The sequence below is a fragment of the Calidris pugnax genome, unplaced genomic scaffold (assembly GCF_001431845.1).
Source record: "Calidris pugnax isolate Ruff unplaced genomic scaffold, ASM143184v1 scaffold20, whole genome shotgun sequence".
Lineage (NCBI taxonomy): Eukaryota > Metazoa > Chordata > Aves > Charadriiformes > Scolopacidae > Calidris > Calidris pugnax.
Window position 1 is genome coordinate 11,993,670 of NW_015094510.1, and position 24,707 is coordinate 12,018,376.

A 24,707-nucleotide genomic window follows, 5' to 3' on the forward strand; every position below is an offset into this window, starting at 1 on the left:
GAAAGTCAAAGTGGTTCTGAGAGATTCAATTCCTGAGAAGACTGGAGAAAGATGAATTCCTTCTTTTTTTTTTTTTTTTTTTTTTTTTTTTAATTTGTTGCCTGCACTGCACAACTCTCTTCCATTGTAGACATCAGCTTCAGGACCTCTGATGGGGTCCACACTGAAGGAGGGTGGGAAACCAGGAGCAGAAGGTCTGGCTAGAGCACCATTTCATTACTCTTTGGCACAGCACTGACTCAAATGGAAAACCCCTCAGTGGACACTGTAAATGTTATCTACCGCAAATGGGACTTACCCTTCTACTACAGCACACAGATATTTAAAAAAAAAAAAAATTAAACCATTTATAATTAAGAAAAGCTAAAAAACCCTTCCTCATTCTTATCCCATACTCTGAACAGATCAAGTATCTTCAGTTGAAGCTAAGTAAGAGCTAATGAGAGTGCTTTGGGATTCATAGGAACAAAAGCTCTGTAACTTGTATTGCAATTCTGCTCTGAAGAAAGAGTCTTTACACAGGAACAAGCAGAGACTTGTCTTTCCTGTGGGATAAGCTCTCATTGCTGCCTCTCCAGTATCATCAGCATCTAAGCATCTGTGCTCACACTACCCAGGAAGAGAACACCTTTTCTGCATTTCTAGCTGAGCCCACTCAGTTGTTTTGACCTGACACCCAGAATGGTTCCAGAGACCCACAGGGGAGGTGAGCACACCACCCACTGCTCTCCTACTCCACGCTGCTGTTCTCCAGTAGCATCTTACCTTTTTTCTTCTTTGGTTGTTCAAATTCTGGAGTTTCTGGTGATTCAGCGTAAGGGTCTGGGGCTTGAACTTCCACCACCTCGGGGATCCCATCAAGCGTGACTGACACATGTGTAATAGGAGGCACCATATCATCATCTTCAGTTGAGCCAAACATTGTTGCTTAAAGGAAAGGGACAATAGGAATATTTTCATGCAGCTGCAAGAACTTCTAAAAGCTGTTTGTTTTTTGTTTTTTGTTTTTTTTTCAGAAGAAAATTAAACATAGAATAAAATAAAACTATGACACTTAAGACCTTCATGGGAGAGAACACTAGTTCATAATGGAATATACGTGCTGATAATATTTTACACAAGCCAAAGCACTATTAGGATAGAACAATTTAATGATATAACCCCACTCCTCCAAAAAGCATGTTTATTTGGTGATCGCACATTTTTATTCATATTTAAGGCAATCTCCATATATAAGTGTATATTCTTTTATCTTGGTAATATAAACGGACTAATCCTCTATCAGACAAACAAAGCACTGCAATCTAAACTACCCAACCTCATTCACACCTTCCCTCTGTAATTTCTGATTCCTTCCTTACCTGTTCAACTCTGGCACAGCACTGAAATCCCTCATTGCATACAACACTGGATTTCTGATACCCAAACTATGTACGTAAAGGCCACCCAGAAGCAAAATAATCTTACCAATTCCATGCAGCCCCCCTGCACTGAATCTCTCCTTTCACAAATAAACAGGGCAAACACAGATTGGATTTGCTTTCATAAAAAAACTAACTTACTTATTCTTTTTTCATCCAACATAGGACCTGGGGAGTCCATATTGAGAAGTGCTTCAGCAGCCTCGATTGTTTCCATTGTTTCATCCCCATTATGACAAGATGCTTCAACTAAAAGCAAGAGAGTAAAATTAGTTCTTCACAAGCTACATATTGGACTCAGAGCTTAACATGATATTTATTCCTATTTAATTTCTGGAAAAAAGGAGGGGTTAAACATGGTCTTCTACTGGATGGCTAGTAACAGGTTAGCAGGGGAGAAAATGCACACTTCAGTTATTTCATTTATTTAATACACTACATATTTTAGATTGCATGTATTAAAAAACCCCACAAAAACAATACAAACCTTTTGTTTCTCCCTCATCTTTCTAATTCCTCTCTTTGCTGATCTTTACAGCAGTAAAACACAACACCCATGAACCCTAAGAAATATCACTACCACAAACAATATTCCAGACAGTATCCTTTAAAAAAAATAATTATGGAAGCTAACTCCATAATTAAGTGATGCTCACCAAAAATATCCTGCCATTTAGCCTGGAGGACAGACAAGAAAATATTCCACAACTTCTATTAGAGCACGTGATCTAAAGGTGTAACTGAATCCTAAATGGTTCAAATCCATGGGGATTACAGGTAGGACAAACAGTGCAGGCTCCAGGAACACGATGGAAAGAAAACGTAACACACGAGAAGTGATACAGAGGGCTGGCAAACTTTTAAAAAATTTTGACTATTAGGTAATCCCTCATCAATTTCAAGAGGGTGGTCACCAGACAAATCCAAAGTTCTTGAGTACTAATTTATAATTAAGGTCATCTGAAAATACATACAAAAAAAAAAAAAATCTAAGTCAAATATAATTTTGCAAAATAACAGCTATCCAAGAAGCTAATATTGGTTTGACTGGAGGAGTACCTTAATGGAGGCCTTTTTACAAAATAATTGGAGCATTGCAAATAAGTTAGAAGTTAGTTCCAGTACCTGGTACCATAAACCTTTATAACTGTTAAATACATTCTTTTAGAAATGACTCTGTTGGGTGGAAACACGCAGGATGGGCTTCCTTATCCTTTGACATGAATTTGAATTTGGGGGGGAATCCACTCGCATCTCTCAAAGGGGTACAAAGGGGTACACAGCACTCCCCTCCCTAGGACGCCAATGAACCCCAGTTACTTTCTTAGCCCAGTAATGAGTCAGCTTCTCTCCCTGTTTAGCTTTGAGGAATTTTGGGTGGAGCAGTGACACACACACGGAAAAAAAAAAAAAAAAAAAAAAAAGAAAAAAAGGGAGACAGACTGACTGACAGAGCAAGCAAAAATGCACCATAAAACACAATACAGTGTCCTTGGAACATTTCTTCTTTGCATGAAAGCAAGAGGTTTATGCCAGAATTTCTATACTTAAAAAAAAAAAAAAAATCACAGTAACAACAAAGCACCCAGCTCACTACCACTAAACAATCGCACAATTAAAAACAAAACCAAGCAAACAAAACCCCTCCAGTTTCACCCTAAATATTTACAGCTTCAGTAATCATATCATTAGGAGAGGGCAAAGATGAATGCAGGCTTTTACGCACCAGCCCTACCTCCTCCACCCAGCTGTGATTTATAGGCAGCACAAGCAGCTCGGGAGAAGCCTCCTTACCTTCTGGATTTTTTTTTCTTGACCTTAGTCCTACCAAGCCCAAGAGTAGGAGGCTCAGGTTAAGACAGAATAAAGTAGATGTGCACTGGGAACCCCTGACCCGTGCAGCAACTCACCCTCTTGTCTACGGGATCCCCTCAAGCTGGAGGGGAACAGATTTAGATTGGAGATTAGAAGAGGGTTCTTCACTGTGAGGGTGGTGGAGCACTGGAACAGGTTGCCCAGGGAGGTGGTTGAGGCCCCATCCCTGGAGATATTCAAGATGAGGCTCGACAAGGCCCTGGGCAACCTGGTCTAGCTGGGGGTGTCCCTGCTGACTGCGGGGGGGTCAGACTAGATGACCTTTGGAGGTCCCTTCTGGCCTGGGCAATTCTATGATTCTATGATTCACCCCACATCTTGCACAGACATTCAGTTATGGATCTGCACCTTCTGGCTGATATCTCCAAGCAGGATTAAGAAATGAGAAACATAGAGTGGGGGAGGACAGCGTGAAGAGAAAAGCGAGTATGGACTAAGGTCCTGGCTTGTGAAACCACAGAAACCAAACTTTTTTTTGCTGACTTCATCCCCTCCTCCGGTTCTAAGTTTCATCTGGATGGGAACTTCCCATACCCTCCACCAGTACAACGAAGACCACAGTAAGGATGTCACCCTAAATACGGGCAGACAGCACTGCCAAAGCAGCAGCCATCAGTTCTGACCTTGTCTGAATGGATGGGAAGGTGACCTGCCACATCCCAGGAGCTGAGGTGACAGAGCAGAGTCTGAATTCCTCACGCCGAATAACAGCAAGCGAGGCAGAGGTTGCCAGCTTTACACTGCTGTTACACCGTGTGGCTAAAAATAAACCATCCATACCCAAGACTAATGAAAGGAACTTATAATAGTCATATAAATAACGTAAACATAGAAATTAATATAATCTGGTGCTCACAAAAAACATAAAGAGTGTCTATCCACAGACACAGAATGGCAGAAATAAGTTTTTAACCACATTAATGCTCTTGCTAACACCCTTCAAGCCTCTTCTTAGATGATGACTTCACAAGGTGGTTTGAGCCAAATTAATACTTCCCCATTGCTGAACAAACAAGGGCTGTGGTTCTCCCTCCCATCTCTGCCCCTGGTTCATGATCTAAACTTCTTAATGCTACAAAGATGATTAGGGGCCTTGAACATCTCTCTTATGAAGAAAGGCTGAGGGACTTGGGTCTTTTTAGTCTGGAAAACGGAAGACTGAGGGGGGGGGAATCTGATCAACGCCTATAAATACTTAAAGGGTGGGTGTCAAGAGGATGGGGCCGGTCTTTTTTCAGTGGTGCAAAGTGACAGGACAAGAGGAAATGGGCACAAACTTGAACATAAGAAGTTCCATCTAAACATGAGGAGGAACTTCTTTACTTTGAGGGTGGCAGAGCACTGGGACAGGCTGCCCAGGAAGGTAGTGGAGTCTCCTTCTCTGGAGACATTCAAAACTGGCCTGGACACGTTCCTGTGCAACCTGCTCTAGGTGGACCTGCTTTGGCAGGAGGGGTTGGACTAGATGATCTCGAGGTCCCCTCCAACCCCATATCATTCTGTGATTCTGTGACTTAACATAGGCCAGGCTTCATGCTTTTTTGATCATGCAGTGAGACAATTTAGTTTTATAAAATGGCTCAAAATAATTTTTTTGGGTTCTGCTGGGTCAGCAAGTTGAATTACAAGAACGCAAGAGCTACCACAACCAAGGTGGGGGGTACTGCACGTGGGAGATGGAGCAGCACCTCTCTGTCCTACTAGCAGCAAGATGCTAATTTGCATCACTCAATCACTCAGCTCAGAGATAACCCATTCAACTACCAAAGACAAGTTGATGTCTGTTATTTTAGCTTTAATAATGCAGACAGGTATTCCAATCACTGGCAGTTATGGTACATTCACAAATTTAAGAAGAATTGGGATGAAATACCTTATTTATTACAACTTGGCAAAGTCGGAGCCCAAAGTATGGTGGGAGGGAGGTAATTTCTGATAAGCTTATCTTAAATAGTTAGAATAGTTATCTTAAATAGTTAGAAACTTAAAAAAAGGGGAGGAAAAAAGAGAGGAGAAAAAAAAAAGAGGGAAAGAAAAAAGAAATAAAAAGGGGGAAAGAAAGAAAGGAAAAAAGGAGAGAGAAAAAAAAAAAAAGAAAAAAGCAGGGAAGAAGAAAAAAGAAAAAAGTGAGGGGAGGGAAGGGAAAACCACACCCAAAAGTAACTTTATTTTTTTCCCAGGGTGCTCTACAAGTTCTTGTTTATCTGAGCAAGCCACAAATGTGAGCCTCTGTATCTGCACGCCAGTTACAGCCCAGTTACTGCGAATCCAGGTTTGCTATGAATCAGCGCTCCCCATTAGTGCCAGACTTGCCCAAACACAGCTTGCTGCTCTTCTCACCTGGTGGAGCAAGAAACTGTGTCTTACACTGGAAGCTCCCCGCCTCCGTCCAAAGTCCTGCTTTCCCTACTCCTGCCTAGTGTCTGTTTTGAAAGCTTTTGGAGCTTTCGAAAGCTTTTGACACCAATTTTGCAGATTCCATCCCACTCTTGTTGCTCACTTGGTGGCCGGCAGCTCCAGAGAGTGGACAACATGTGTCCTTTGGCCAGGCCAAGACACAGGCTGTGCTAGTCACTGCTGTGTTGAAATTCACTGCTGGTTTTACTACAGACAAAACCAGGGACCACAGAGCCTCAAAATAACGTTGGAAGAAATCTAAAGTTGCTAAAAGTGGAATTAAACATGGAGAGAGCCCCCTTCTGCAGAGTAGCTGGCTGTTAAATTTAAGTGCTTGCTTTTTAGTATCAACTCTGACCTGATTGTTAACTGACACTGGAAAACTGAATTTAAGAACACAGGTATTTCAGGAGGCCTACACATCACCCTTCATTTTCTCTTTTAAATAAGGCTTTACAATTTGCAAAGAAAATTATTTCATTGGGAAATAAAAAAACAACAAATCCTCACTGGTTTTAACCAGATGGTACGTGCAGCAGTGAATAATCTCTCTGCAAAGTAACTGAAACCGTACCTGTTTGTGTTTGCTTTTTTTTTTTTTTTTTTTTTTTTTTTACAACTGGCACCTTGTCAACTCAAAATTCTCATGGATTAACACTATGAAGTTCACTTTCCACCTGACTACTCCTTTGGATTTCTCTGAAGCGTCATAAATGATCGCTGAAGGTGCTGGGTTCGTGCAGGTCTGCGCTTCCAAACATCTCTTTGCCTCCATTCTCCTACTTTACCAGCTTGGCTTCTGCCATGAAAGCTACAGCTTCATCAAATGCACAAGCCAAGTTCTGTAAAATAACTTATGAACTGGTTATTAAGTACCATTATCTATCTATGAAAACGCACACTTCCATGCTCCCTCTTCAGGCTAGGGCCCAGGGCATCTAAACGCAAATTTTACGCCCCTCCTCTCCCATCCCCCAAAACTATCTCAAATGCAGCATGAACATTCATGTAACTAAAAAATTGATTTTTAGCCACCTTTCAGCTGGGTTTTGTGTGAAACAGATGCTGTTCTCACAGTTTTCTGCAGGGTACAATTTTCTACTTGAGGTAAGTAATCACCAGTGTGCGATGGCTGTGGTTTTGAAGGGGCTGAAGCAACATCCTAAAGATGGAAAAACCTACCAGCATCCATCATTCTGCAGATAGATCCCTAAAAATGAATTGCTTCAGTTTCAGGAGACCTACTGCTAATTTCTGTTAGTTTAGGAGAAAAGACAAGCTTAACATATGACAGAGTCATTAAACAATACTGAAAAACTGGTAACAAGGAAAACCCAAAACATATAGTGGCCTTTCAATACCTGAAGGGTGCCTATAGAAGAGCTGGGGAGGGACTCTTTGACAGGAAGGGTAATGATAGGACAAGGGGAAACGGTTTTAAATTGGAAGAAAAAAGATTCAGATTAGATCTCAGGAAGAAATTTTTTACTGTGAGGGTGGTGAGACACTGGAACAGATTGCCCAGGGAAGTTGTGGATGCCCCATCCCTGGAAGTGTTCAAGGCCAGGCTGGATGTGGCCTTGAGCAACCTGCTCTAGTGGGAGGTGTCCCTGCCCATGGCAGGGGGGTTGGAACTCGAATGATCTTTGAGGTCCCTTCCAACCCAAACCATTCTATGATTCTATATAATGCATATTAAGCAGCCATTTCTCAGTAATGTTTTGTCACAAATGGTGGCGCTTTCAGTTTCATTTTGTTGCGAACATCAGTCTTATGAATATTTTAGTGTGGAATTAGTACAGTCTTTGTAACGTCTGATCCTCTCTCAAAGGCGTAACGTGGATGTGACTGGAAAGACTGGTACAAACTTCCAGGAGCAAAACAACCCATTTCACTGGAACATAAGAGGTTCCACTCAAATATGAGAAAAAACTTCTTCACTGTGAGGGTGACAGAGCCCTGGAACAGGCTGCCCAGGGAGGTCGTGAAGTCCCCTTCTCTGGAGATTTTCAAGGCTGGATTCAGCCCTGAGTAACATGCTCTGACAAGCTCTGGGTGGTCCTGCTTTAGCAGGGGAGTTGGACTAGATGATCTCTATGGTCCCTTCCAACTCTAAAAATTCAGTGAAATTCACTGCTGAGACCAAAAACTTCATAGAAGGGATGGGGGGGGGGGGGGGGGGTTTGGAAAGCAGCTTAAAAAATAGTGTAGGTGGGAAATTTCAGTTACAATTAGCCCCATTTCAGAGGCAGCCTACAGGAAGCTGTGCTTGAACTGGGTTCTCCTCCATGGCATCCTTGCAGTTCATCCAGGCAGCTGCAGCCACAACCGCGTCTTGCCTGCGGTGGGCAGGGAGGTGACAGGGAGGACGACTCCTCCAACGTCCTCTCCTCACCTCCTGCAGGGTGCCTTTGCACCCCTGGGCCCCCCAGTTCTGCCCCACCTGAGTCAGGCTGCCAGAAACTGGGGGGCTGAGGTGCCAGCGCTGCCCACTTTGCATCCTGAGTGGGAGCTTTCAGCAGCGGTGCTGGTTCCTGCCCGGCCTGGGCTCATCCGCTTTCCTCTCCAAGGAACCCCACAGCACCCACAGTAGCTGGTGGGATGGAGAGCGTGAATCACAGAATGATACGGAGTTGGAAGGGACCTCTGGAGATCATCTAGTCCAACCCCCCTGCCAAAGCAGGTCCACCCAGAGCAGGTTGCACAGGAACGTGTCCAGGCAGGTTTGGAACATCTCCAGAGACGGAGACTCCAACAGCTCTCTGAGCAGCCTGTTCCAGTGCTCTGCCACCCTCAAAGTAAAGAAGTTCCTCCTCATGTTTAGATGGAACTTCTTATGTGCATGTTGGTGCCCATTTCCTCCTGTCTGGTCAGAAACAGATAATTAGTTAACATCTCCTTCACAACAATAATCTCTGCAAAGTGGCAGCTCCCATTTTCTAAGGACTTTGCCTTTAAAGAAAAGCAGATTGCTTGAACTACAATGGATGATGGGAACAATACCCTACTTGTCTGCCTCCAGAGTATCCCAGAAACCCTTGGACACCATGGGTTACAAGGATTACATATTTTCAGTCCCTGGCAGCAATTCGCAAACCCTTCTCATGTGACCAGCAACAACAACAAAACAAAACAAAAAAACCCAAACGTTAACAAGAGCATTCACAGGAGTGGAGTTTCACAATTACTCATACTCCAGTAAAAATCACACAGAATATACTACAGTGAATATATATTCATAGAAACGATCCGCTATGAAACATTTGCACAGCCGCATGAAGCGGTGCTTAAAGTAACACGCTGAGGAAATGCCAGTTGCAGTGTGAATAATTAATATGAATAGCAAGTGAATAGTTGGCAAGAGGGCTCAAATTGAACTAATGTTTAAGTATGTAAAACCTTCTTGAATAATTAGCTAACTTATTTCCACGGTCACAGTCTGTTCACAGATAATTTACTACAAATATAGAAAGGAGCCATTTTTATCAGATAAAACCATTTACTGAGAACTGTGTGAACTGTTCCTCGTGTCAAGTTTTGGTGAGTTTTTGGTTTGCTTTTGGTGGTAAGAGACTGTATCAGAGCATGCCTTTGGAAAGAACATCAAAAGCATGACTGAAACCAGCAAGGTGTCTCCAGCCCCGGAGACAGTCCAGGTGCGGAGCCTAATGGCTGAAAGAAGAGGCAGAAACAGATCTGCTCTCTGCGAAGTCTCTACTCCACCTTTCAGGCTTGTTCTGCAAAAACTCTTCATTTGTATGCATTCAGTGAGGGGGTTTTAAAAAAATGTGACACATTTTTGAGCTTTCCTCTTGAAAATTGTTTTCTCCTTGGGGCTGCCTTTTCTAACAGAATTTACACAGAACACGTGTGTTTTTAGGTGTTAATCATTATTAGCAATCCAAAATGAATACTATGCTGAGCATACTTACTCCAGTAAGTCCCACTAACGTGCACGTTATAGCTAATTGTACACCTCTGGGAAGCTAAAAGCAGTACATCTAACAAGCTGCTTATTCCTGCTTTCTTGTATGTACATTTACTTAGTTATGTACCAACCGTTAAATAAGAGCAAATAAATCTTATGAAGAGCAAAGAAAAATCTTGTTGGTGCTCTGAGCAGGACTCTGTCTTAATCTGTGTTGATGGATGAAACTCTTCACCATTATCAGCTGTGCAGCTGGGATTGCAAGCGACCAGCTAACAGTATTAATGCCATTTTCTCCATCTTGTACAGAATTAACAGTATTCAAAACTACTATAATTTTGTTTCCTGTTGGTGTTTGTCATTAGGCTTTTTTCCACTGTTATCCACAGCCATCCTGGTGCAAAAAACATGGCACAATAACGCTTTTATCACCAACCTGTGAGTGTGATGTCATCATCTTCTATGATTTGCTCTTCTGCAACGTCCAGAGAGCTCTCGGTGATCATGTCACTAGGTTCATCCACGCAGGTTAAGCCAGAGTAGTTATGTAGGAGGTCTGCACTGGGAACATGCTCCACGATGACAGCAGGGAAAATAGATGGATCACCAAGCTGGGAGGGTGGGGGGAAAAAAGAAAATTAAAATAATGGTATCTAGAGTACATCCAATCTAACCACTTACTGATTAACTCTTCAACAGACCTACATCACTCGAATATTAGACAGTCAGGAGGGAACACCAAAGGAAGATGATTTTTAGCACATGAAACCAAGTAGCAGCAGTGTCCCACTACAGGCCAGAGGCTGAGTATCACTGTAGTATCTAGAATATTGACTTTACTCCAGTAGATAATACCAAACTCCCACGACACTAATTTGCAGCATAAAAGCTGACAAGACAGAGGAGTGGCACAGCAGAGAAAATACTGAACTTTGCTGGCGATAACACTGAGCAAGCAGCTTGGTGCCAGCACCTTAATCCTTTGCTCTTCCCATCAAACTGGGGGTGGAGGAGTCCAGTCCTGTGGCTGTCAGGACTGGACACAGTTCCCACAGGCACCAGGCTTCCCCATGAGACACTAGCAGAAGATCTCTGTTTTAGGAGACACTTGCTTACGAGAGCAAAGGGTGTAACAGAGAGTGCTAAACATACGTGCTGTAACGCTTCCCCTCTCTAATCCTTATTGCTTTAGTCACTTGACGTTACTTCCCCTCTGCTTTCTTCCCAAGTCTGCTTTCAGACATCATTTTTCTGTCTCAAAAGTTATTTTGCATCAGATACAGAAAAGAGGCAGCTGGGAAAATAGAGATCAAGCTGAGTGGTAGTAATAATAATAAGACGCACACTCTCTGAAAAAGCAACCTTTCAACAGGAAGAGGTTTTCAGAAACTACCATTTGCTACAGACACAGTATTTTCCAAAGTGAGTCTTTTAAAATGTCATTTGCAGGAAGAAAGTCATAGCTGATGATAAGAGACCAAGAAAGTATGGTGTAACTCTAAGGCTCTCTCACTATAAAAATAAATGACATTAGGAATGTGGCAACCTTCAAAACAAACAAACAAACAAAAACAACAAAAAAACCCAACAAACCAAAAAGTTGCTAAAACACATTTCTAAGAAAACCAGCATACGTACATTTGGTCTCACCCTCCCGAGAAGAGTGCAGATATGCACAGATCAAGCAGGTTTTTTATTTAACCACACAAGGCAAAAACCCCCCAATCATGCGATTATGAACATATTTAGGGATTGCTTAGGTCTCACAATCTCACCACCACACACCCCCACTAACGGAAAGCGGTGTCAGAGATACTGGCTCAACACAGGCAAGGGCTATGGGAGTAAAACCTAAGGAAGAGTCTGCAACCAAAGTTCTGAAAGTAGAAAGTGCAATTAGGAGTTTTAAAAGGCAGTAATTACCACTTCCAATTGCCCTGTGTTTTGTAAAACATGTCTCGGCAACAACTGTGGCAAAGGGCAATCAGGAAAAAAGGGAGAAGAAAGAAAACTAGTAATTCTATAGGCTTCTATCATGGACAGACAAAAAAACCTCAACAAAACTAAAAGAAAAAACTCAACAAATAACCTACCTACTCTACCAAACATAAGCTTCAAAACAGAATAACACGGTAGGAGCTCAATAAAAATTAACAAAGCCCCCTTGTGCAATCACACTGCCAGATGATGGGTGTATATCCAAGTCAAGCAATGGGACAGCTTCTACCCCACACCTTTGTGGCCACCTCTATCCAAGGCTGCATCTCACCAGAGCTGAGAAACCAGGAATCATTGGTGGCCAATGGTTTTGCTTTTCCTCAAAAAGAATCGTGTTCACATTGTGCATCCTGTTTGTTTACTGACCCCAACAACCCTGAGCCTATTTGCTTCCAGGCAAAAATAAACAAATAGATTTGATTAAATGAAAGCCACATGAATAAAAAGAGATAAGGACTAGAAAGAGACAAGAAAAATAAAATACTGTATGCATTTTAAAAAAGGGTTTGTTTTCAACAATATGTTCTATAAAGCAGAAGGAAGATGGCCCGTTACAGCCTCATTAGTGAGGTACAATTCATGCTCTAAAAATAGTTTCGATACCTTAATTGCAGTAATATGCCACAGTATGTAACTTTTGGGATATGTTATGTATTTTGTGCACCCATGTATGAAAGAACATTCTTAAAAAAATTAAAAAAGGATTACATATAACACTCCATTCAGGGTCCTGACACCTGCAAGCAAGAACAACGCATACTTTGCAAGTATCTCTTCAGTCTTCTACCAAGCAGGTAAAAACTATGGGTTTTAGGTAGGGAAGATGCAAGTAAGAAGACTTCAGTCTTTTCATCCTGCTCTAGTTCACAGACAGTAAGGCTGAAATTCATCTCACCGAACTTCAGACAGCTGTGGTGCAGGCACCTGGACTTCAGCTGGGAACTCTTGAGAGCCAACAGGGAGAAATAGGTACCTCCAGGGCACAACTTCTCTGCCCAGTTTTAGGCTCCTGTGCTATGAGAGGGTGAACCATGCCCTAAAAACACCTATTCCTCTCTGTTGACTATAAAAGGGAGGTGGCGTTGGGGTGTCTACTTCTGATGAAGGCATTCGTCTTGCTCATCAGCAAATGGCCAGCCACTTCCCCACCACGACTTCAAAGCGAGGTGCTCCTTCCTCCCTGCTTCTGCCGTGGCACGAGCTCAATAGCTGCAGCATCTACAACAACATATCAAGCTGCCTGTGCCTCACCTTACCTACTTCTGGGTAAAAAAAACATTACTTTGGCTCAGCACCGTCCTTCTCTAATGACTGACGCTCACGTCACTGACTTGGCCTCCGAGAGGCAAAACCAGCTCCAGCTCTGCTGTTAGTCTTCAGTGGGGACAAATCATAAAAAAAACTGTTTCAGAATTACAAATGAAACACAGATAAAACCCAACCGATTGTCACACGTTTTCAGCTCAGTTTCTCGAGGCCCTATTTATATCACACCCTTCTCATCACTCTGCTGTGAAACCTAATTACAAAAGCCCCATCTTCCACACGTTACTGAAACACGCTTCACCGCTGATGGGTGTTTTTTCTGGTGGTACTGAACAGTGCTGCTGCCACCCATTTTGGCAGCAGTTGGGTTGATGCGTATGACCAAATGTGATCTGCTCTGCAAGGTTAAACTGTGCTTTGACCACGTCTAGAAACAATCATCACACACATAGTCCAACATGGTCACCATGTCTGTCTCCAGGCAGAGCCCCATGGCATTGGGGTACCTGGTTGCTTGAACCATCTGAGGAGCTTCCTGACACAGTACGCCTCTGAAAGACAAGAGACTAGCAGAAAAGCTCTCACTCATGGTAAGACACTTTAATTGTGATTTTCTTTAAATCTATAACAGTTTTGAGCTGGGAAAACCATAGTAAATATCACTTCTCGGGCCTTTTATTTTAAAACCGCTGGTACACCTGCATCCAATTCATACCTTATGGAGGTACAAAGTATGAATTTTCTTTCTTGCTATGGTTCTGAAATGGAAGGGCTGGAACAAATACATAATATGCTTTCAGAAAGAAAAGCAGTCATGCAACTGCAAACAAATCTAATTTGAAACGCATTTTTGCAGAAACTGTCACCACTTTTTTCACAATTGGGTTATGATTTCCTTAACAAGCATTTTATTCAGGTTTAAATTATTCAGTTTTAAAAGCTACTACTAATCTACGCTGATGTTTACATGACTGTTGAGAGGTAAAAATCTCACCTTGGTGCTTCTACAATGCCCTTGAATGCATTGAAAGCACCCAGATCCCAAGCTAAATCTTCCTGTAGGCTCTGTTGCTGCACGACACAGAAATAACTTTGTATGGATTCAGAACTGCAGAAGAGCCCAGGTTCACTACAGCTCCCTTTGATGCTAGTGTGTATGAGAATTTCACACAGGGAAAACAACATTAAATTAAGGAGCAGAAGGTAGTGACTGAATTAAGACAAACCGAATTACCTCTCTAATAGCAAGATCACAAAATAATTTATTTTGAATGCAAAGGTGGTTCTACGTGCACTAACAAAAAGGAAGAGTGCAAAGTATCCCAAAATCTAAAAAACAGTCCCAAATTAGCGTCAGCAATGATTTTCAAGAAATCAATAGATAAATCCATAGAAAAACAATTTGTGTATTTTTTTCTTTTGCTTACTTCTGCTGCTTCATCTTTCTTGTGCAAAATATCTCATTAAAATATGACCCGTTAGCTCTACCAAAGCTTTGTCTTGGCTTCAACGCATCTCCCACATCTGCAGGACACATAAAGGAGTTGAGCTACTGCTGAAACCTTCCCAAGTCTTAGACACCAAATTCTTCACTGTGGTTTACCTACAAACCAGTCCAGTAGACTGACCTGTAACAATTTGGAGGAGCACAAAGCTTCAGACAGATGCTGAAAGTCCATGGAAGGTCCCATAAGCAGGTCCCTAAAAGCATCGATCATGGTCCATCACCCCCTGAAAACTGAACCCTTCCCTCATCCAGGGGCCAAAGGCAGCAATCTTCCTTCCTGCTCTCGGTTCTTCCTGGGTGTTTGACATGCTGACAAGGTGCTTTTTTTTTTCCTGAGAGTTTTCTCATTAGCCACCACCAACTGACAGAAGATCTAAACACCACCCTGGTTGTGGAAATGGAAAACAAGGAAGGGGATTTCTTCTGCTTTGGAGGTACCATCTTCTCATACTACAAGTCCTCCAAGGAAGAAAACTTGTGCCAGGAATAGGTGACTAGCTTTTAACTGGTGCAGAATAAATTTTATGTGAGTGAGCGATGGGTGGGAAGAAAGGCATGCGATAGACAGGAGCAGGGAAAAGCTACACAGAGAAAAAAAAACCAAAAAACCAAAAACCTCAGTGAAAAAACCCTGGCTTTTTAACAGAACAACAGAATTCAGACTTGCAATGCAGCTGACCACTTATTTAAAAAAAAAAAAAACAACAAAAAACCAAAACCAACAACAAAACACTAAATGAAACTAGGCAAAGTGACCTTGCTGACTAGAAAATAGGCTTGGGTTTTATCTCGCTGAAGTTCTGCCAACAGCAGAGGCAGCCTCTTGACTTTAAAGGCTTTCCCACAGCCAGCATCTAGAAATTACTAAGTTCCACCGAGGGATGCTGGAAGCAGATAACTGCCACTTGCTTTCCTGGGGAGATAACCTCATTATGGATCTTTACAATCATTTCCTGAAAGTCTTCATAAAACTGCAAGTGGATAAGGGGGGAACTTTCTGCAGTAGCTGGAAATAGCCAGAAAAAGTAGACCTTGGCCTTGACCAGGTGACTCAATGTTTCAGAGTGTTTCCCATGGCAACGCGGAAGAGCAAGCCAAGGCATGAGAAGCTGGTGCAGAATTCACAGCCCAACCTAAGGGCTTGGAACCCTCTTCCTCAGAAGAAGGGAAGAGAGAAACATCCCTCAAGAGACACAGAAGGTGTCTTCAGGCACAGGTTACTACACGTGTCAGAGCCACCTGAGGGAGCACCTGCTGGCACGGAGCAGTCATGCTGGGGACCCTGCTACCAATTTAATGGTTGCAATTTTTCAGCATGTCCCTGCGACCATTTAGACCTTCCTAGTATGGACCCAGCCTCTGTGGCTGCTTTTGGTCAGCTTTTTAAATCAAGAATGTCCTCATCAAGTACCACGTTAACTCTAAGTTACCAAAGGGCTAAATGAGACATTGAGAGGAGAAGCCGCAGACGCAAAGAAAAGCAATTTTAGGCAGTGGCACAGACTCAGCCAAAGCCTGTAGCTCCTGCCCAGTTTTACAAGTGCAGTCTCCTTAAAAAAAAAAAAAAAAAAAGGAAGAAAAGAAATTTTTTTTAAAACAAAAACCACAAATGGTCTATTTAACCAGAACTTCTGACACATAGCAGTAGCCAGTCAGGTTATCAGCAGCATTACTGCAAGCCGCGAAGACATTCTCATCCCATTTCTTCCTCCTCATATATACACAATGTGATAAATGAACCCTCCAAGAAAAAAAAGAAAAAAAATTCACTATTTTCTAAACTGAAAAGGACAGAGCTGATAACAGAGATCCCTTCCTTTTCACACGGGGCCACGTGATGGAGTCCCTCCCACTGGCGCCTGACAGGCCGAATGCTTACATTTGCAAATGGCCTGTTCCTAATTTATGGTTGTTTAACCAAGACTTTAAAAAAAAATAAATTAAAAAAAAAATAACCATGAATTATGACTTCCCTGAAAAACTGAGCGTAGCTGCCATCTAGACCCTGAACCTCTCTGCGCAGCTGCTCCATGTCCTGACAGCTCTTGGCACAACAGGGCTCCAGGCAAAGCTTTGAGAAGGAAACTACCAAAGTTCTTTCTATGCCAGCTTTTGGGGGCATCGCAAAAAGAGTTATCCAAAGACCAGCTAACTGACACCTTTGTACAAAGATACCACCTTTTGCATACTGATAAAGCTCAAAAAATACTTTTGACCAACACGAGTGCAGTTCCAGAGCTAAAATTTTTGAAAAGTACACAAATCATGTTATCTATCTCTAAGTACAACTTATCTCTCCAGAACTGAAAAGCTTCACGAGTAGCAAAAGCAATAGCTCCTATTTTGTAAGAAGTTCAATGAGGTATACACATAATCAGTCTTTTTTAGGTTAATGTTATAGTATAAATCTTTGTCTGAGCTAAATCTTGCGCCAGCTTCCCAGATCTTTCCCTATGCAGGAGTCTTTTTCTACAGCTGAGTATTTAAGATCTAGCCTTGTGCAGCCAGCTGGCTGGCTACCTGAACCTTTGATATCTGAACTAATTTAACCCAGTGATCCAAGAGGAGCTTGCATCCGACTTTTTGCAGTGATGGACCTTCTGCTATGCTCTCTCTCTCTCTTTGGCATTTCTCATTTTTTATTTCATCACCCTTACAAGATGCTACAGGACAACTTTCTTTGGGCTTCATCTGGAGTAGGATTTATTTGGGTTATGAGATAAATGCCAAGGTTGAGTTTGTTCTGGGGCTGGTGAAAGCTCTGTTAAGGGAAGTTTTACTGCCCTACTGAGTGCTCTTAAATATTTTTGAAGTTTTTTAAGTCAGCATCTGAAGAAGTTGCAAGAGACAGAACTGAACAAAACCATGTTTGCTTATATTATCCTTTCCAGAAACCGCACTGAAGTAGCCCTCCTCATCTCAACTCTCCCCTCTCCCATTCCCTTGTAAAGTAAAACCAGCAACGAACAACAAACAGAGGTAATAAATAAGGTTCGTTTTCCACTATGTTTGTGCAATTCCCATATCTAAATCCCCAGGCTACCACAAGCTCTGGAAAAATACAGGGAAGGAAGTTACATTACTAGTTCCACCCAAAACTGAGTTAGCACTTCAGACAGACAACACTCAGTTCATTGAAATGATCGCATGATTCTGACAGCAGAAACAGGCCACTGACCCAGCCAGACATTAGGCCACACAGAAACCCCACAGACAAGATTATAAAGCCAACAGAATTTTTCAAAGAGAGGAGGATAAATGCTTTTCACATTCACAGAAGAGGAAGAGTTTGTCCGGGCACTTTGCAGCCTTTTAAGAACCCTTTCTCCACAGAGTACCCGGACACCCAATTTCTTGTTAACAAATGCAAAATCCTACTATTAACCACCACCTACAGAGGTGCTGCCTGATTTTTTACAATAGGAATCCTTCACTGAAGCCTCAGGACTCACAGGATGTGGTTTAGATAATCAACACCTAACTGAGCCTCCTCAAATAGTGACACAGAGAGAAAGAGATATTTTCCCCGCAGTGTGAAAGAAACCAATTTAAAACTACTTTGAAGCTTATTTCTGAATAGCCAACCCAGAGTAACACAATTTAGAAACCAATCTGTGAAAAGCAGTGAGCAGGTACCTGCTGCTCCTTCTAGTCATCTGTAGCGTGGCCATTACTTTTACTCATAAAACACTAGGAAAGTTAAAACTACTGTCAAATAGCAGAATTTGGAGAATTCTGCATCACAAATGGATGGATTCTACTGGCACAAATCAGCGACACAGGAAAAACGTGCAATACTGCAGATGTTCTAACATTTCAACCAACTTCTGTTCTGCCCGTGCGAGTTACAGGAAGCAACAGGAAGCTTTTGAAACAGCACAAAGATCTGCTGCAACAATAATGACCTCAGCGTTCGCTTTTTTTGTGTTTTACACCACATTTTTTCCTCACGTTTTCATAATATTCCAGCATCGACTCGTAGGAATATGTTTTTTACACCGTCCCATACCTGCTGCTCATCCTCCATGACGTTGCTGGCGAATTCAAACACAAGCTCATTCTGCTGTACAACTGCTGCCATAATAAAGCATTCCCAGGGCTCAGCTCCACATACGAAGAAAGATGCTCTCGGCCGGGGAAAACCAGGGAGAGTGGCCGAGGTCCAGCTGGGCACAAAGGCAGGATCACAAAACGAATCAAGTGTCAGCGTTTGTATTTCTCAGATCATCGGTGTTCCCGGATTCTTCTCTTCTTGAAGGGAAACAAACCAAGGGAAATCCTTTCCTGAGTTGTTCTTCCCACCTCGATAGCTTTTAACACTGTGGAGAGAAAAAATAAAAGTTATAATTAAGAAAAGATTGCTTTAGCTGTGTGAACTAGTAGCAGTAACAATAAAAGCTTGCTCTGAACTGTTCAATCTAACTCCAAGGGAGTCAGACACCTTTGTATCTTCAGAGGTATTACTTTTACTCATTAATAAATGCACATTTTCATCCCCTTAAAAATAAAACTGTTTCAGGAAGTAAGACGTCAGTTTCAAAGTGTTTAATATTACAGGCATGAGACTGAAAAAAGTTATGAAAGTTAACAGAAAGAAAATCCATCTTTTAATTTGAATAATATACACCGTTTTCACATTCATTAGCAACTCTCATCTTTAAGGTACACTCAAAGTAACAAGACAAAGCCCAGACTGACCTACTCAGCTGTAGGATCTCTCAAGTATATCACCTTTCTTCTTCACACACTGTTCAAATTTAGCAATGTTGTTATTTTGCAAGTAAAATGCTCTAGATCTCGATTCCCACGGTGTCAAACAGATGAAATAAATTCTTTGTACAATCCAGAGAGTCCCCGAGTTCCTACACGAAGCAGATCTTCAGCTTCTTGTTAAAAATGCACTGTAAACGTATCCTTATCTCTACCACAGGCTCGCGAGCAGCCGGAAGGAAACAGCACTGACCACGTCACGGCAAATTAGAACAAGCAAAAAAGAAAAAAAAACTGCACAGCACAATAGCAAAGAAAAAAAAAATATCCCAAACTACGGAATGTAAACAGCTTCACTGGAGGGATGCGTGCTTACAGCTCCCACGTTTTCATTTACTCATCAGTGCCAAAGGTAAACACGGTTGACAGGAGGTTACGAAGAGATGGGCTGTTATCACCCCCGGGGAAAAAGGCGAGCACAAAACGTAACCTTTTTATACAACAAAGGTGACCAATACATTAATAATAATAAAAAATAATTTACTGTTTCAAAAGAGTAACGGAAACAGGTGTCTAAAATTAGGAACTCAAGGGAGTATGTTGGTGCCTAGGAGTTTAACTCAGTTTGTCTTAAAGTAAGCAAAATGTGTGTTGCCTAGCGTTTTGATCAAAATTATTGAAACTGCCTTTGATTAAGGGCTGCTGTGATAAGGGGCGGAGGTCTAACACGTACCCATCCAGCCTGAGAGCCCCAGGAAAGTTGCCTCTGGGCAACTTCAGGGCCATTGGCAAGGATTAACATCTGCCTTTGTACAGGAGGCTTAACTTTGCCTTGTTATTGCAGTAGGCTGAAACTCAAAAAAAATGAAGGGCATCTTCCTCTCCCCAATGCCAAGCAATTCAATTAGGGAGGATCATGTCACAGGCTTATACTCCCTCACTCTAGGAAATGTAACAGCTGTTTTTCCCATATAGATTGTGGTATTCCAAAATTCCTAAGCAGTGATGGCAGAGCACTCAAGCATTTAAGTTACTAGATCCTACCCTTCTAAGAAATCAGGAAACCCAAGATTATGCAAACAGGAGAACCTCCCCAACTTCCAAAGCCTGCTTTAATTAGCTGTTAAAGGGTTCAGAAGAGTAGCCACAAGCCCAACTGGAGAATATTTACACTAATGAGAGCTACATGCATGAACAGAAAAGGAGGTGCTTTGGGAGCCCTGACTGTTCAACCTCAGCCCTTGCTGTTCTGCAGGATGCCTTGAATAGTTCCAAGGCTTTCTCTGTACTTCAGCAAGGCTACAGCAGTGAAAACATTAAACACAACTGTATAATCCTGGGTAACTTCCCTAGATTTAATTAGTTGGCCTCGCCTTTGAGAAGATAAGAATGCTATTAAAAAGTTACACACATGCCAGCACAGCGGGACGAACACCAACTCATCCCATCCCAGACTCCTACCAGCTTTGTATGCCAGCCTCAAAATAAAGGATATAAATCCTACAGTGATTGAAACGGGTCAGTATATGTCAATAGGGACACACCAGCTATTTCAGAAGAGAGGGCAAGTATGGAAATTTATTTAAATACTACTTCTATTTGGGTTACCGCCTAGAAATAAATTATAACTCTCCAACAAGATGAAATAATAACATCTGAAGTCACTCCCTCTAATCAGTGAAAAGTAACTCCAAAAGATCACCAGGCAAACACGAGAACCTCCTCAAGCTTCCAAATGGAGACTTACTTTAAAACGAGGGTTAACCTAATTGTCCAGGGAGAAGGAGAGCCAGAATACAGCAAGGGCTTATAATCATCTCCATTACACTAATTGAAGCCACATGTATGAACAAACAGTACAAGTTCTTAAGGTCCAGTAACTTTCTAAGGTCGATAACAATTAACAGCGTCAATGTAAAATCAGGATAAATGAAGTGTCAGAGACAGAGGCTACCTAGTAAACTCACGAGGCATAAGGAAAACTGGAGGTATAGCCACCATAAGGCAGATCTTAAAAGTTCCCTGCATGCACTGAAAACTGGCATATTCTTCCATTAGTGCAAGATCATTATTCTGAAAATATGAATATTTTACAATACACAGATCTGGCTCTAGATCCAAAAGAGCCAAAAAGCTGTGGCAGCAAACTCAGTAAAAGCCATAAAGAGATTTTTATATTTTTTTTTAAAGCCAACAAAACCCTCAATGCAAAATTAATCATCATGATTTAATATCATTTAAGAGACTGCAGCAGTGCCACACGTTTGATCCCAAAGGGATCCACATAACCACTACTTAGAATAGTCACACTTTTTTACTTTTTTGATGTCCCTAATCATCCAATACTGTTGCAGAAACAGATATTCTAAAGCTGGTTTATGCATTTTGCACCATGATGATGCAGTGATGTAAGGCTGTTCCTTCCCCCCAGCATCCCCTATTTCCCCCCCAAGAAACCACCAAGGAATCAATAAATGAAGTAGAATGATACTTTCTTACAAGAAATGAGCCATCTAACCACAACATTACGACCAAAGTCAAAGCCAAGTGAGCGAACAGGCCTTAGTGGGCTTTTATATATCTAACTTTATAAAGCTTAGGCACTCAAACTTATTATTTACAGGAAATTTTTCATTACCTCTTTAGTGGTACGTAGTAATAGCAAGAGATCTATTGGGCTGTAACACCATGGCAAAATGTAGCAATAGCTAGTAATAGCAAGTGATCTATTGGGCTGTAACACCATGGCAAAATAATGCAAAAGTACTTTCTTTTAACCCCTACCACGTTCTATGGCACACAGAAAACAAACACAGTTTTTCACAGCGGCCAGCACAATTCTAAACCAGCTACATTTTCCTCCACATCTATTTTTATCAACTGTGCTTTCATTATTCCAAGTATCACAGGATCCTGCTGTCTATAGGCTAACACAAGCATGACTATTGTTTTTGATATATAACGCCACTTATCTCCCTGCCTGGTTTTATGTACATCTGTGAATAGAAAATTAATTATTTGCAAACAGCACAGAACGTGTAAATTGTATTCACACACACAATAAGCTTGACTACACACAAACAGTCCTAGGAAAAAGGGAACCCAGTATATATTACCATAAAATTTACATCAGATTTTCAGAACTACAGAATAAGTAAGGTTTTGCTTTTATTTTTACTAACTCTTGTACAAAACTGTATTATAAAAAGCTATATTAAGACATGGCAATTATATATAAACTCCTTCATTTTGCTTAATCCTTGAAACTGAACATACAAAGAAATTACTTCAATCCCTCTTGGAAATTCCCCTCCTCTACTGATTTCGACATCCAGAAACAACCTCCTCAACCAGGCTGTCAAAAAGCACGTTCAGCCAGTTTAACCCTTAGTACACACACTGCTGCACCAGTATCCCAGAAAATACATTGTAGGACTCCTTCCAGCCAGAAATCATGTTGGTTTTCCCCACCACTCTTCACCATATAGACCCTGCACTTAAATCTAGCCCTACTTACCCAGTTCAACAAAACTCAGGAGAAATAGGACAAGAGGAAATGGCCTCAAGCTGTGCCGGGGAGGTTCAGATTGGATATTAGGAAAAATTTTTACACTGAAAGGGTTATTAAGCATTGGAATGGGCTGCCCAGGGAAGTGGTTGAGGCACCATCCCTGGGGATATTTAAAAGACAGGTTGACATAGCACTTAGTGACACGGTTTAGTGACAGGTTTTTATCAGAGTTAGGTTGATGGTTCGACTAGATGATCTTAAAGGTCCCTTCCAACCAAGACAATTCTATGATTCTATAAATACTTCCAGAACCAATGTTTTGTGGTGCCAATGGTGAAGTTGCAATACTGCAACTAGGCTCCAACTGGGAAGCAACAAATCCACAAGTTCTCCTTCAACTCCTGACAACAGGAACCAGTATAGCCCATACTGCCTTAGCACTCCAGGACTGTCATGAAGAACACTGAAACAACACAGCAGCACCACACCGGAGCAGGTACCAGGCATCACAGTGCTAAGGCACAAACCCAAACATGTGCTGAAGAAGCTCAGCTGTAAAGTAGGAAGGCTCAGGTCTTGGTACCAAGAGCAGCCCAGCTGAGCTGGAAGATGCCTCCAGCCAGGTCCTGGATCCAGTCCCATTTAGGGTTATTAAAAATTACTGTAATCATCCCGCGCTGCCTTTTTTGTGAAATTAGTAAGATCATTTGTACATTTAAAATTAAGAACCTGTTTAGCTGCTTTAAGATTCAAACGTAGATCTGAATTCCGAGTTACTGCTGAAACAGTTCAACTCGTTAAGCAGGGGGACAGATGACTTGGGGCTGAAATATCCCAATGATTTTCTAAGACATTATAAAAGAGCATAAAAAAAGCTGTAGCCCAGAAGTGTGAAAGTTGTGACTTAACAGAAATGCAAAGCTGAACCCCTATCTCAACATCATCTTGGATGCTGCTGGAAGAGGGGAGCGAACCATTCTATGATTCTATGAACAAGAGGAAAGAGAAGAATAAAGACATCACCTGGAAATTTTGGACTGAAGGACTGAAAACCATCCTGAGTGAGGTGAAATGCATGGAGCACTTCACTCAAGTTTCTAACTCCCTTCTACCAGTGGAGGTTAAGTATGGGTCAAGGATGGATCAAGCCAGAGCCAGTCCACCCTCGGCAGAGTCACATCTTTTTAAGATGCTCTGCAAGAAATACATCATAGAGTCTGATTTTCTTCAAAAGGGAGGAAAAGCTGAATGATATCACCGTTCTTGTAATGCAGAAATCCTAAGCCTATGATGACCTTCTTTATGGATGGTTCACACTGAACATAAATGCTAGCAATATAGTCTGCTCTGGCATTCTTCACAGATGGATTCAGCGATATTAAAAAATTGCACAGAACAGGAGCTTTGAACCATGTCCTCAGACATGGGGCATCTGTAGTTGGCAAAATAACAAGCAAGAAAAACATGTTAATATACGTTACTCGGCAAAAGAAGTTTCTGAAGGCTCAGTAATTCAAATGCTCGCACGAATTAAAGGAGATAGGAAAACAACATGGTAGGAGGGTATCACCGAGGAAGGAAAGAAACAACGCAAGGAACAGCCTAAAATCTTCTGAAAGCATCCGCACTGCCCAGGGGAAACTCTGCAAAAAGCAGCTGACATAATGAAAGTCAGCAGAGTGACCTTCGCAGAGCCTTCGTTAAGGACAAAGAAATCATCGGTATCAATAAATCCCTGTTTTGCAGCCAGGCTGGAAACCAGCCTGTGTCACCACAGGGTCTCAGTGCATATACAGCAAGGAGGACAGAAAGTAAGAAGGTTCATCTGTTAAATATAAACAAGCATAAAAGTAAAAAGAATAGGCACGCAATCCAGTCAATACAAAGCAAGTTAAATGAAACCTCCTCCCCTTCCCTAAATCTCACATAAAAGCACACGTTTACTCCAAGGCGAGCAGAAAGCACAAACGTAAGCAACAAGCTGTTCTTTGCTGTCGCAATAAACAACATAATAATAAAAAAAATTTCACAATTTTCAACAAGTATCTTCTATCTTCTTTGGCAACTACTTGTTTTAGCCTGAACATTAAAAAC

General features: G+C 41.7%; 1 protein-coding gene across 3 annotated transcripts in view; it reads right to left on the reverse strand.

The window, feature by feature from the left end:
* ELF1 (E74-like factor 1 (ets domain transcription factor)) overlaps positions 1–24,707 on the reverse strand; it is a 74,068-nt gene that overhangs the window by 23,791 nt on the left and 25,570 nt on the right. For 2 of the 3 annotated variants that reach the window (XM_014965932.1, XM_014965933.1), the window contains exons 2-5: positions 18,402–18,711; positions 10,058–10,232; positions 1,563–1,670; positions 766–927 (exon numbers count right to left, since the gene is read on the reverse strand). In XM_014965932.1, the coding sequence (XP_014821418.1) occupies positions 766–927; positions 1,563–1,670; positions 10,058–10,232; positions 18,402–18,473 (517 nt within the window). In that variant the 5' untranslated portion in view covers positions 18,474–18,711. Of the gene's footprint in view, positions 1–765; positions 928–1,562; positions 1,671–10,057; positions 10,233–18,401; positions 18,712–19,090; positions 19,300–24,707 lie in introns of those variants that run through there. The other variant, XM_014965934.1, reaches the window with a different exon arrangement.